The sequence below is a fragment of the Heterocephalus glaber genome, unplaced genomic scaffold (assembly GCF_053883595.1).
Source record: "Heterocephalus glaber isolate CG9 unplaced genomic scaffold, H.glaber_assembly_v1.0 deba00001497, whole genome shotgun sequence".
NCBI lineage: Eukaryota > Metazoa > Chordata > Mammalia > Rodentia > Bathyergidae > Heterocephalus > Heterocephalus glaber.
In genome coordinates this window covers 52,879,499-52,893,326 of record NW_028258320.1, presented here as the reverse complement: position 1 = coordinate 52,893,326, position 13,828 = coordinate 52,879,499, and the positions used below count along the sequence as shown (strand labels likewise).

The following is a 13,828-nucleotide window of genomic DNA, read 5'->3' as shown; positions in this document are numbered from 1 at the left end:
CTTCCCTCACCCGTGGCAGCTTCGTCTGTGGTGTTGGTACACAGCCATCCCTGCTTTTGAGTTTTTATCAGAATCGGTGCTCACATTGCCTCTCATCGAGCAAAAATTGGCATTGATCACCTTCATAGCACCTGCTGCTGCATCCTCCTCCTTCACTTCTTTGGACCCTGCATGATTTGTTTGATATCGGAGCTTACACTTCAGTTGTCCCTTTATACATGATACATTAATCAGTAGTTGAAGGCATCTGATATATCAGACATAATCCTTATAGTAGTACTGACTGCCCAAAATTACTTCATTTCCTCTGCTCTAGAACCCTGGCTAAGTCCAGGCGTGAAATAGCAATCTTCATTTTAAACTGAGAATGAGAAAAAAATTTAACCATTTTTAGTTTACTTATTGCTCATTAAAGAACACAAAATTAAAGGTAGGCCTGGTAGTGAAGGCCTATCATCCCAGCATTCAGAGGCTGAGACAGGAGAATCTAAAATTTGAACTCAGCCTGAGTGATTTAGCAAGATCTGTCTCAGAATAAAAAATGGGCTGGTCATGTAGCTCAAAGCCAAGGCTCTGGGTTCAATTCCCAATAGTGTGTGTGGGGAGGTATAATTCAGTAGTAAAGAGAGTAATTAATTTGTATCATGAGATTATCTGTTTGCGAGACTTTTTGTGTACTCTGCATTGTTCAGAGTTTAGTCAGTAGGTAAAAGTAGTCGTATAAATTGTCACTTTGGAAAGCCATTGAAAGTTACTGCTGGAGTTACAAAAAAGTCGATGGAGCCTCTGTCTCAGCCATTTGCTCTGATCCCCTGTCCCCACAGACAGTGCAGTTTGGGGGTGGGAGAGCATGTGTCCCCACGCTGGAAGACTCAGCCCAAGTTTCTGTCTGTGCCTCAGTAACGCAGTTCAGATGTCTTCTTAACCTATAGAGAAAAGTGTATGATACTTGGACTGGTATGGATTTGGATTTATTTTTAGGTCTAGAAATACTTTTTAAATTGTGATTAAAATATACACAGCATTTTTTTAGCACTGTAACTACTTGTGAGTGTAAAGTTCAGTGGTGTTAAATGCATTCAGTGTTGTGTAACCATCACCATTATTAAACCCAAAACTTTCATCATCCTCAACAGGAAACTTCGTATCCATTGAACAGTAATTCCCCCTTTCTCTTCTGTCCTTAGCCCTTGCCAACCCCCACTACTTTCTGCCTGTCGGAATTTGCTTTTTTGAGGACCTCACACCAATAGACCCATTCAATATTCATCCTTCTGTATTTGCTGCTTAATTCACTGCAATGTTTTCAATGTCCATCCATGTTTTTGCAGGGGTTTTTTTATGGTTTTTGTTTGTTTTAGTACAAGAGATTGAACCCAGGGCCTTATGCATCCTAGTAAGTGCTCTGCCTCTGAGCTACATCACCAGTCCTTTTAAAATTTAAGAAAGGGCTCACTACATTGTCCAGGTTGGCCATAAACTTGTGATCCTCCCCCTCAGGCTGCCAAGTAGCTGAGAGTATAGGCATGTGCCACCATGCCTTTTGTTTTTATTTATATTGCATTTAGTTATTGGATGTACTGCTTAGTTTTTATTCTTCAACAATATGTTCCTGAGAAGCTATATGGAAGTTGAATTATTTATATGCTTGGAGTGAACTTGCCTAGTCTAAAAGAGCTTGTTATTTTTTCAAAAGTAAATAATAAACCGAGGATGGTAATTGTTTGCAGAAAGTTTGCTAAAACTTGTTTATCATTTTTTGATAAGTTTATCACATACCTAATAAGCTTACCCATTGTTGAGTTTCTGTAGTTTAGTTCTTTGAGTTCTTACTTGCATGTTTAAATATACAGTACTTATTATTTAATAGAAAGATGAATCTCAGAGTCATGTGTGCTCTTTATAAATGGTAATAAAAAATGGAGTTTAAGGAGCAAGTTATTGGGAAGAAACATTAACATCCTTATTTTATTAGTATGATGGACTAGGTTTAAAAGTTATTTCTCAAATTTTGAGATATATCCTTCCCCAATTGGTACCAGTTCTCAAAATGGTGATCTTTCTCGCAGACTAGGAAATACTTATCACTGTCTTTGTGCTAGCCTGAGTTTGAAATAGCCTAAGAGTAGTTGTGTGTGATGTTGCATGTCTAGATATGCAGCAGAGGAGAAGAACTGGAAGGGTCTTTGCCCACAAGAAATGAGCCAACTGTTGAACTCCTCACTCTGCAAGTGTTGGTTGAGAAGGCACCTAGAACACTATGCTACAGCACAAGTGGTTCTAAGAATTCAGTAATTAACAATTGGTAATTAACAAATCTCACTTTGATGGGGCTTGGCAGGGTTGAGGGATAGAGGTGCAGGGAGAGGTAGAGAATGTAGGAGGCTTGAAACGGAAAGAACCAAAATGAGGTCTGGGGGTGGGCCAGAGAAGGCAAAGGGGAGAATAAAATGAAGATTGAAGTCTTTTCTCAGGAGGAAGGTTCAGAATCACCTGATCAGATTTATATTGAAAGACCCAGGGATTGAGCTTAGTGGTTTCGCTGCCTGTTGCGCAAGCACAAGGACCCAAGTTTGATCCCCGGTACCAAAAAAATACAGATTTATATTGAAAGAGTAGAAAATAGCTCTGCTGCAACGTGCCAGTGCATACCAAACAGAGTCAGTCTCGGGCAAGATGTTACTCAGTTGGAAAGTGTGTTTTTAATTTTCCAAAGAGCCTAGAACAAAATGTATTTGATGATTTTTATATTGCAGAGACACTGAACTATTGTCAATAGTTGTAAAGTGCTTTGATTTGCCTGTAAATCAGATTCTGCCATAGCTCACCACAGTCCTTATTTACTGAATTTCTAAGCATGAAACCAAGCATAAAATCTCTTAGCTGTAATTCAACTTCTTTAATGTTTGAGAGAAAGGTTAATATTTGTATAATATTCATCCAGACAGCCGTTTGGATAAAGACTTTGTCATTTTTCAGCATGGGGTGGCTGGAAATATTGTAGAATGTTTTGTATAAATGAGATTTTTCTTGACAATAGTGGTTAAATCTCTGGTGAACTTTAATGGCATAGGATAAATGTGGTTTCCTAAATTTTGAAGTCTACTGACATTGGTCAAACAGAAGTTTGAGTTATGGAATGATAGCATTAATTTTCCTAATAAAAGATTCATCATCTCCTGCTGTCATCATCTCCTTAGGAACACGCTTGAACAAGGTGACTAAAGAGAAGATAAAGATTCTTTTGGTTTAAAGAGAAAAGTAAATTTAAAATAGCATTTTGTTGAAAACAAAAAGTTGTAGATTTTTGTGTAGGAGAAACTTGAAATGACCCAATCAACTTTTAGAATACTATATATTTGAGAAAGTTAATGAGTTGTGAGAGCCTTTTAATGACTTGACTCGTTTCTATGGTATACTTTTGTTTATAACAGGTTTAAATATTTAATCTGCTGAAAGATAAAATAGAAACAACTCTTGATGACATAGGCATAGGCAAGGACTTTATCAACAGAACCCCAGTGGCACAAGAAGTAACACCAAGAGTCAACAAATGGGATCATATCAAATTAAAAGCTTCTGTACAGCAAAGGAAACAACCGAGTGAAGAGACAAACTAAATAATGGGAAAAATTTTTTGCCAGTTATTCTTCAGAGGACTAATATCTAATAACTCTTTTTTTTGGGCGGGGGGCCGGGTACCCAGGATTGAACTCAGGTCCTTGTGCTTGTGCAGCAGGCAACGAAACCACTGAGCTAAATCCCCAGCTCTAATAACTCTTTAGAAAAATAGATTCCCCAAAATAAAGCTCAATCGAAAAATGCACAGCAGGCCGGGGATTTAGCTCAGTGGTTTCGCCGTCTGCTGCGCAAGCACAAGGACCGGAGTTCAATTCCCGGTACCAAAAAAAAAAAGTGAAAAAATGCACAGCCAAAAATGAATAGATGCTTCTTAAATGAAGTATAGATGGCCAATAGATACATGAAAAAATGTTCAGCATCTCTGGCCATTAGAGAAATGAAAATTAACACCACAATTCTATCTTACTCCAAAAATTTAAAAATAACAAATGCTGGTTAGGATATAGGGAAAAAGGAACTCTTGTTATGTTGTTGGTAGGAATGTAAACTAGTACAACCACTATGTGAAGGTTCCTCATAAAAATCAAATCAGATGAAAAAATAGAAATTCCATTTGATCCAGCTATCCCCCTTCTAGGTATCTTGCTGTTGTGGCTTGTGTTTAGATGGCCCTCATGCAGTCACAGGTGGGGCTTTTTCTGGAATTGATTCTTGGTGCAATGCTAGACTCAAGGGCACTAGGACTAAGGGTGTGTGTGCTACCCATCCTAAGTAGTCTGCATAAAATAAGAGCAGAAAGACTGTTGAGGGCCCCTCCATTGCTCTCTTGTTGCTTTTGCTGTCTTCTGCCACCATGAACTGTTGCCACTCTGCCTTGGGATTGTGGACTAAAATCTCTATGAACTAAATAAATAAATAAACCCTTTCCTCCTTTACTTTGGATGTCAGCTATTGTGTCTCAGCAACAAGAGAAAAGTAAGACACTTCCCAAAAGAGTTAAAATCATCATATTATGTCCTGTATATATGTATGTATGTATTGTCAGTAATACATGCATACTAATGTTTATAGCAGTACAATTTATAATACTTGATAGAGCTTGAAAACAGCATACTTCATGTGTCCATCAACAGATGAACAGATAAGAAAAATGTATTTATACCCAATGGAGTACTACTCTGCCATAAAGAAAGGTAAACTTGAGGCATTGGTAGGTAAATGTATGCAACTGGAGAACACAATGTTAAGTGAAATAAATCAAATACACAAGTTTAAATATCACATGATTTCTTTTTGTGAGAAAGTCAAAATATATATATGGGGGGCAAAATAGATAAATAGGAGTAGGGAAAAGTTCAAATAATTCCTCAAATTACCTATCCTGTTCCTTCAAAATTATTTTAATATATAAGCTGATTTGTTTCATTTATGCTACCAGTTTCTCTTTCATTGAAAAGAACGTTTTGTGCTATTTGTTTTTCTTACAAGTTTTTTTATCTGTTTTGTACTCTAACTGCTTTTAAGATTATGATAGTGTATTAACTATTGTTATTATGTTGTTATGAAACTTTTTTCATAAAGTATACAGTTGAGCAGGGTGTGGTGGCACACACCTATAATCCCAGCTCTCTAGGAAGCTGAGGCAGGAGGAGTATGACGAGTTTGAGCCCAGCCTTGAAAACCATATCTCAAAATAAAGAACGTAAAAAAAGAACTGGGCAGGCATGTGGCTCAGTGTGAAAGCCCTCGGTCCTGGCTCCAGTCCCCTGTACTGCAAGAAAAAAAAAAGTATGCAATTGAATGGCTTTTTAAGTATGTTCACAGAGTTGTACAGCCATGAAAACTAATTTTGGAACATTTTCATCATCCCCTCCGCCAAAACCCATTAGTAAGCACTCTTATTCTCTCCTCCCTCCACTCCCAGCAACCACTAATCTACTTCCTGTTTCTATAGATTTGCCTATTTTGATCTTTTTGTGTAAATGGAATTATATAAGATGTGGCCGTAATGTCTGGCTTTTTCCACTTAATATCATGTTTTCAAGTTTCTTCTGTGTTGTAGCATGTATTAGTGCTTTGATTCTTTTTTGGATAAATGCTATTTCATTGTATGGATATATACCACATTTTATTTACCTGTTCATCTATTGATGGATTGTTTTCACTTAGCTATTACGAATAATGCTACTATGAACATTGCTCAACAAGTTTTTGGGTAGCCCTGTGTTTTCAGTTCTCTGGTATATACCTAGGCATGGAATTGCTTGGTCATGTGGTGGCTAGATCTTACCTTTTTCTTGTTTTTGGTACTGAGGATTAAACCAAGACCTTTTCACTGAGCTTCATTCCCAGGCCTTTTTTTTTTTTTATTATTCTGAGACAAGGTCTTGCTAAGATTGCCGGAATTGCTAAGGTGCACCACCATGCCTGGCTTACAATCAGCATTTTTGAGGACCTGCCCAACTGTTTCACAGAGATCCTGTATCATTTTACATTCCCACTAACAAGATATCTATTTCTCCACATCCTCATCAATCCTTGTTATTGTCTGTTTAATTTTAGCCATTCTAATAGTTGAGAAATAGTAAGCTCATGGTTTTGATTTGAGTTTCTATAATGATTAATAGTGTTGAACATTATTTTCTGTGTTCATTGGACATTTGTATTAACTAGAATATTGCTCAAATCCTTTGCCCACTTACAAACTAACTGGCTTATCTTTCTGTGATAGAGTTTTTGAGTTCTTTGTGTTTTCTGGGTATAAGTCCCTTATACACATGATTCACAAATATTTTTCCCATTCTGTAAATTGTCTTCTCTTGATTATGTCCTTAAATCACATGAATTTCAGATTCTGTGATTGCCAGGTTTTTTTCTTTTCTTGTGCTTTTAGTGTCATATTTCAGAAGCCATTGCCTAATTCAAGATCACAAAAATTTGCTTCTGGTTTAAGACTTTTATAGCTTTATCTATGTTTAGGAATTTATACATTTTTAAATCTATTGTTATATAAAATTATATGTATAATTTATATGTAAAACATTATATTTGTATATAATTGTTATATGTGTTATAAATAAGGGCCTAACTTCTTTTTTTTTGCATGCAGATACATTTAGTTGTCCAAGCCCATTTGTTGAAATACTATTTTCCCATTGAATTGACAGTTGAAAATAGATTGACCTATTTTCAACCTTCTGGTGATCCCAGCACTCAGGGAAGATAGAGCAAGAGGATCCCAAGTTTGAGCCCTCCTGGGGAACTTACCAACAGCCTGTCTCCCCACCCCTCAAAAAAGAAAAGATTGACCATAGATGTGAGACTAACCTTAATCCTGTCCACACTGTGTTGATTGCTCTAGTTTTATTTGGTTCCTGTAGCTTTGTCTTAAGTTTTGAAATGAAGAAATGTGAATTCTCCAATTCTGTTTTTTATTTCCATGTGCATTTTAGGATTAACTTGCCAATTTATGCAAAAAAGGGAGGGAAGGGCACCTGGGACTTATTACCTTGAATTTGTGAATAAATTTGGAGAATATTGCCAACTTAACATTAAGCCTTACAGTCCATGAAGATGGGCTGCCCTTCCATTTATTCATCTTTTCTTTAATTTTTTTTAGCAGTACTTAGTAGCTTTCCATGTGTAAACCCTGCAATTCTTTGATTAAATTTATTCTTTAGTATATTATTTTTTTATATTGTAAATAGAATTTTTTCTTGATAGTTTTCTTGAATTTTTTATTGATAGTTTATAAACTAAAATTGATTTGTGTATTGACCTTGTATCCTACTTTGCTGAACTCATTATTAGCTCTGCTGTGGGTTTGGTTTTGTTTTTGTTCCATCCCACGGTCTCACTATGCAGTTCAGGCTGGTCTTCAACTCAGCTGTAGCCCAGACTGGCCTTGAACTCATGGTGATCCTCCTGCCTTAGCCTCCTGAGTGCTAGGATTGCAGGCTTGCTGGTTTTAAGATAATATCATCTGTGAATGGTGATTTTATTTCTTTTCCTTGCCTAATTGCCTTGGCTAGATTCTCTAGTAGAATGTTTACTAGAAGTTGCCAGTGCAAACATACTTGTGTTTCTGAATGTGGAGGAAAAAGCATTCAGACTTTATCAGTAAGTGTGATATTAGCTGTGGTTTTGGAAGTATCCCTTATCAAGTTGAAGAAGTTCCAGTGTGTTCTTAGTGTATTGTTTTTATCATGAAACTGTGTTGGATATGTCAAATGCTTTGTCTATGTTTGTTGAGATGATGGAGTGGTTTTTATCCTTTAATTCTATTAATGTGGTGCATTACATTCATTTATTTTGTGTGTTAAACCAACTTTGCATTCCTACTGTGTTATACTTTTTATTAAAATATTGTTTCTTCCTTGGTAGACAAATTGAGGTTTAGTTATCTTCTATGATTTTCCCATTTTGGAGTAATTTCTCAGAAACCTTTTTTATTTTCAGTGATTAGCTGATAAGAAAATCATTCAAAGCTGATTCTACCCTTACAAAAAATAACATTCAGACTTTTCTGCTTTGTCATGTTCTATCCTGTCTAGTCATAATTTGGAAAAACTCAGTCTTGGGAACCTTGAGATCAGAGTTCCTATGTTAAGCCTTAACAGTAGCTCATACGTGCTTTGCCATTTTTATAGTTGGGTTGTGTCAGTTTATGTTTGGCCTCTGAACAGAGATGACTTTTGCTTTTGGATAATCTGCTTTAAAGGCATATTTAGAAGTTTTGTGTGAGTGTGTACATGTGTGGGCTGGCAGAACATTTTTTCACTTTTCTTTATGTAAATATGTACTAACCCAGTGTACTCTGTGATCGTAGTCATGAGTGTACGTGGAAGTTCCCCGACATACCTGACACTTTCAGTAAACTTCATGTTCCAGGAAAGCAGGTCCTTATTCTGGATAAGTTCCTGTTAAAAATTTTTGTGAGGGAGTTGTGATCTCAAATTTCCTTTCAGTGGATTTTTTAGAATTGTTGTGTTACTGTTTGAGTCCCTCCAGTATGCATATATTCTGATATGGGCTGCAGAGTGTGAAGTGAATTCCCTCGCCCTCAGTCCTCCTGTTACAGATTCACAACAAAGGGAGATGGTCGATTTGGTAGTGGTTACCAGAGTAACCACTGAAGGTGAGCTTGCTGAGTTGTGCACAAAGAATACTCAATTAAAATGAATTCAGGATAGTCTGGAAGCATCCAAGGGAACAAGGAAGAAATCTCATAGGTGAATTGGGTTGAGGGAAGCAGATGGCATGGGTTGCCAGTTTTCATAGCAGAAAGACAGGGGGAGTGTTGGAGGAAAGGGAAGTTGCAGTAGAGAGGTTTGGAGGGTAGGAGCCAGAGTCAGATTAGGGAGAGTAGAGCCCAGCGCAGATGAATTCAGATGGAGATGGATGACTGACATCAAAGTGACGGTAGGGAAGATGCAGCTCCTTACAGAAGTGTGATAGATGCACAAATGGACATGGACCCCAAACATGCAATAGTGGTCATCATAAAGCAAAAATATCTGTGCAGTCATTCTTACTGCATGGCGGGGTGTGCAGTCCCTCAGTATCTTAGGCCCTTCAAGGTAACTGCCACCCCAATTCTGACCTTGTAGATTCTCTGTTCTTCTACTCCTGGGGCTTAGACCACAGTTTGCCACAGTGCTATGAACTTAAAGCATCTCCTAAAACTCCAGTGTGGGAAACTAAATTGCTAGTGCAGTAGTATTGGGAGATGTTTGGGTCAGGAGCACCTTCCCTATGAGTGGGTTGCTGCCATTATACAAAGGCTGGATGGGGAGTTTTGTCCCTCTTTGCTCCTGCACCTTCCCTCATGTGAGGATGCAGCAAGAGACCCCTCACCAGACAGCAAGTGCTTGGTCTTGGACTTTCTGACCTCTAGAACTATGAGAAATAATTTTCCATTCTCCACAAATTACTAGTCTCAAATATTCTGTTATAACAGACAGACTAGGACAGGGCAGTCACCCCCTGCCACACCCCAGCCAGGTTTAACCAACCAGCAGCCTCCCCCAAGCCACTGAACTACTGAATGGTCATGTTTTACACCTGTACTTCATTCACTCAAGGGTAAATCCCATGAAGGCAGGATATGTCCCCAGAGCAGTGTTTGTTGGATTAAGAGATGAACAGTACCTTAAATCCCAAGTGGGTGTGATAGTGGGAGGTAACCTGCTTGCCTTTGGTTTTTTTTGTGACAAGGTCTCACTGTGCAGTTCAGGCTGGCCTTGAGCTCACTGTGTGGTCCAGGCTGGCCTCCAATTCACAGTGATCCTTCTGCATCAGCCTCCCACGTGCTGGGTTACAGGCATATGCCACCATACCTGACTCTAGGTGACCTGCATGTCTGTGATGTAGTCACCCTTCTCTCCTGTAAGAAGACTTCCTGCATATGTTCCCCCAAGTCATCTACCTCTCCCTTTCACTCCTAACAAATCATCTTTTCTCATGCCTCATGGAAAAAATACACTTCGCTGAGCTATGGGGTTCACATCGTGGTCCTTCTGGGCTGTGCATACACTCTGACTTCTGCCAGGAGGGGGCACCATCTAACTTCATGCAGCTCACCTGGTTCTGCATCTCCACTCTTGCCTGGTTTTTCACTCCTTATACCTGGTCCCAGATATGACTTAATATTATCTTGGTTTTTTTAGAGATGGAGTCTTGCTGTATTGTCCAGTTTGGCCTCCAGCTTGGGATTCTCCTGCCTCAACCTCCTGAGGAATAGCTGATTACAAGAGTGTCCCACCACACCTGAGTTCCATCTTTTAATAACCCTGGGGACTTTACTTCCCTCTTCACTTCATTTTGCATCCTCCCTCCCATCCACATGATCTTATTTCTATTTCCTTGCCACCTGTCCCTCCATGCCCACCTCCTGGCTTTGAAGCATCCTCAGCAGCCCCTACTTCTAAGCAGTGTGCTTATGCTCTAACTCAGTGCTGGTGAACTGACGGGTATACATGCCGCAGCGGCAGCGGGCACACAGAGCCCTCTCTGTGGGCATGCAAGCCAAGTGTATGAGTTGTTTTCTCTAAACTGAAACCTCATTGTTCAGGTTTAATTGCATTGTTGACACTGGTTTTTTTTTGGTACGGGGGATCAAACTCAGGACCTTGTACTTTTTGATAAATAAGTGGGTTTGGGGTTGCAGTTTGGGCTCAGTCTTTAAAAGGTTTGCCATCACTGCACTAACTGATCTGATTTTGAAAAGTATTAGCTTCCTATTATGGTAACTGATGACTTAGCTTTTTTTTTTTTTAAACTATTATCACCTTTGGCCCACATGTACTGTCCCAAAGTAGAGAATTCTATTACAAGAGTTTGTCACATCAGTATTGTGTTATTGTTTGTTATAGAACTATTGCATATCTTTTCTTTTTCATTAGCTCTTTCCTTGAGCTAATGATTCCTGATCTTTTGCCTTGAGATTAGTCGTCAGTGTCTTTAGTGCCCTTTTTAAAAGTCAGGTGATCTTGTAGCTCTTCATCCTCAGAGATGAATTTTGTAGCCACAATCTCCAGCACTAATTGCTAATCTCAGGGTCTCTTGGCTACATGGCTCTTACCTTGGGACTTTCTTCATCATTTTCTTAGAAGTCAGTTCCCTGTTCTTCCTTTTTCTGGTTTTTTTTCTCTCATTTTGCCAAATCATGCCTTCCTAAAGAAGGGGTTTTGTTTGTTTTGGCTCTTTGCCTGTTTGAAAACATTTTTACTCCTTCCTCAACTTGGATTGAAAATTTGCCTATGTATAGAATCCTAGTTGAAATTATTTCTTCTTAAAATTTTGAGGGTGGTTGATATTTCCTCTACCATTTTTCTGTAAACTGTGTGACACTGTCTGATTCCCTTCCTTCTATGGATGACCTGTGTTTGCTCTGGGAATCCTAAGAATCTTCTGTCATTGTTGTGTAAATATCCTTGGCCTGCTTCTCTTCATTAATTGTGCTGATGCCCATTGGTCCCCAGGCTCATGAGGCTCTCCTAAAATTTATCTTTCTCTTCCTGTTGTCTGTCTCTTTTCACTTGGTCTTGAGGCTTTATTGTTGCTCAGTTTCCATTTCAGATAGCACTTCTTCCTGTATCCTTTCTCACAGCCTTGAAGACCTGGTTGGATGTTGTGGCTGAGACAAGCCCAGGGACAGTTGGTGCCATGCTGGCATCCATCTTCTCCACCAGGCAAGAGTGATAGAGGGATTGTGCTACCAGGAGGCACTCAGCCAGATGCTGGTGTGCTGGTGATGTGAGCTCTGTGACGAGGTAGCAGCTCCCTGGACCCTGATGCTCAGTTTTGACACATTTAACACACCGCCTCTCTCTTTCCTTTGTTTTGGTGACTTCTCTCGCATGTCTGCAGATCTGAGCTCTAGCTTTCTGTTTGAGAGTGAAGCCAGCAGGCAGTAGGTGGACTTTGAGAACCCCAAATATTTGCATGTTGAGGCCTTTTCTCCCAGGCTTTGGCATTTCAGAGAAGAATCCTGGGAGAAGTGGGTTGCTGAGCTCCTGGTAGCCAGTGTCTGAGGAACAAGAATTGGGAATAGTGATCCTAACAGGGTGGGGTGGAGTCTTGTGCACCCAGCAGTTCTGTCATCAAACTTCCTGCATCTCCAGGCCAGCACCTGGCTTGAGCATGGCACCACAAGGCTTGGCACATGTGTGCACTTAGGCTATAAGTCTGCACCCACTTCTCCTGTGCAGTCCTCCACGGTGTTTGTCAGAGCCACCGTACACAGGTTCTTCAACACAGCTCATACAGCATCCTTCTCACCCCTTGTTAGGGAAGGAACATGAGTACGTGTGCAGTCCACCACATTCAACAGGGAAGTCTGAGATGGACTCTCCTGGCTGCTGGTGATGGCTAGGTTTTGATGTGATCTAAACATTTAGCAGGGTGTTATGAATCCATATGACAGCCACCTTCTAGCTAAGTGCCTCAGAACAGTTTGTGGAACCACTGTGGCTGAGTAGAGACCCCGTACCACCACGGGACAGCGAGGGGGTGTCAGGCTGTGCTGTGTACAGGCACTCTAGTAGGAAAGTGGAGGTAGAATCGAATCTCCTCTATGTGGTAATTTTGAAATACCCAGTACCTTGTGTCAATACTGTATTTATGCTTTTAGCATCAGTCTTGTTGTGTAAAACAGTATCTATGAGGGCCGGGGATTTAGCTCAGTGGTTTCGCTGCCTGCTGCACAAGCGCAAGGACCCGAGTTGGATCTCAGGTACCAAAAAAACAAAAGAAGTGGAAAAACAGTATCTATCAAATAAATTGATGTTGATAATTTAAATTTTATTGCTTTTGTATTTATTTTGGGTTCAGAGCTTATTTAAACTTTACAAAGATTTTTTTTCTGATTTTTTTTTTTAAGAGTTTTTCTAAGCCCATACATATTTATGTGACTTAATGAAGGTTATTTCTCAGCACTGCCAATTTTGGGTGTTTCTTTTTTAAAAGATTCAGTCCCAGCTGGACCTGATTGCTGCACATCTGTAATCTCAGTGTTATGGGAAGCTGAGGCAGGTAGATACAAACCCAGGCTAGGAAACTTAGCAAGACTCTGTCTCAAAATAAAAATCAATCCCTGGTACCCCAAAAAATAAAAAAAAAAAGTCAGTCGGTCTATCAAACAAACTAGCTGGGGATTTAGCTTAGTACAAAGATCCTGGGTTGAATTGCCAGTACAAAAAGCAAAAACAAAAATCTCAGCCCATTTTAATTAAATTTGAAAATCATTGATAGCTAGAATAGCATTAATTATATAATATTGTATATCTTCTGGGTATAAATAACATAAGTTTAGTCTCTTTTATTCCAATATAGAAAATGTTAGTTTCATTTAAGCACATTAGGTTATTTTGAGTAATTTAAGAATGATGGAGCCGGGCGTGGTGGCGCATCCCTGTAGTCCCAGCACTCAGGAGGCTGAGGGAGTAGAATGGCCATGAATTCGAGGCCAGCCTGGGCTACATAATGAGTTCAAGGCCAGACTGAACAACATAGCAAGAACCTGTCTCACACACACCAAAAGAATGATGGAGTGGATGTATAGTTTAGTAGTAGAGCACTTGCCTAGTATGCAGAAAGCCCTGGGTTCAATATCCAGCACTACAAAAACAGATTGAAAGAGAAGTTTCTAATAAAAAGTAGCTTAATCCTTTCCTGGAAATTTTGTTTTGTTTTGTTTTGGTTTGGTTTGGTTTTTGCTTTTGTCTTTTGTTTTTAAGAAAGCAAT

The 13,828-nt window shown here is 39.3% G+C and overlaps 1 protein-coding gene across 5 annotated transcripts in view; it reads left to right on the top strand.

The window, feature by feature from the left end:
• The window catches only part of Ppp2r2d (protein phosphatase 2 regulatory subunit Bdelta), a 47,803-nt gene that overhangs the window by 11,705 nt on the left and 22,270 nt on the right, over positions 1–13,828 (top strand). Inside the window, exon 2 of one of the 5 annotated variants that reach the window (XM_021253254.2) lies at positions 12,716–12,817. The exons of the other annotated variants lie outside the window; for them this stretch is intronic. Coding sequence (XP_021108913.1) covers positions 12,716–12,817 — 102 coding nt within the window. The remainder of the gene's footprint in view (positions 1–12,715; positions 12,818–13,828) is intronic. 5 annotated transcript variants of the gene reach the window in all.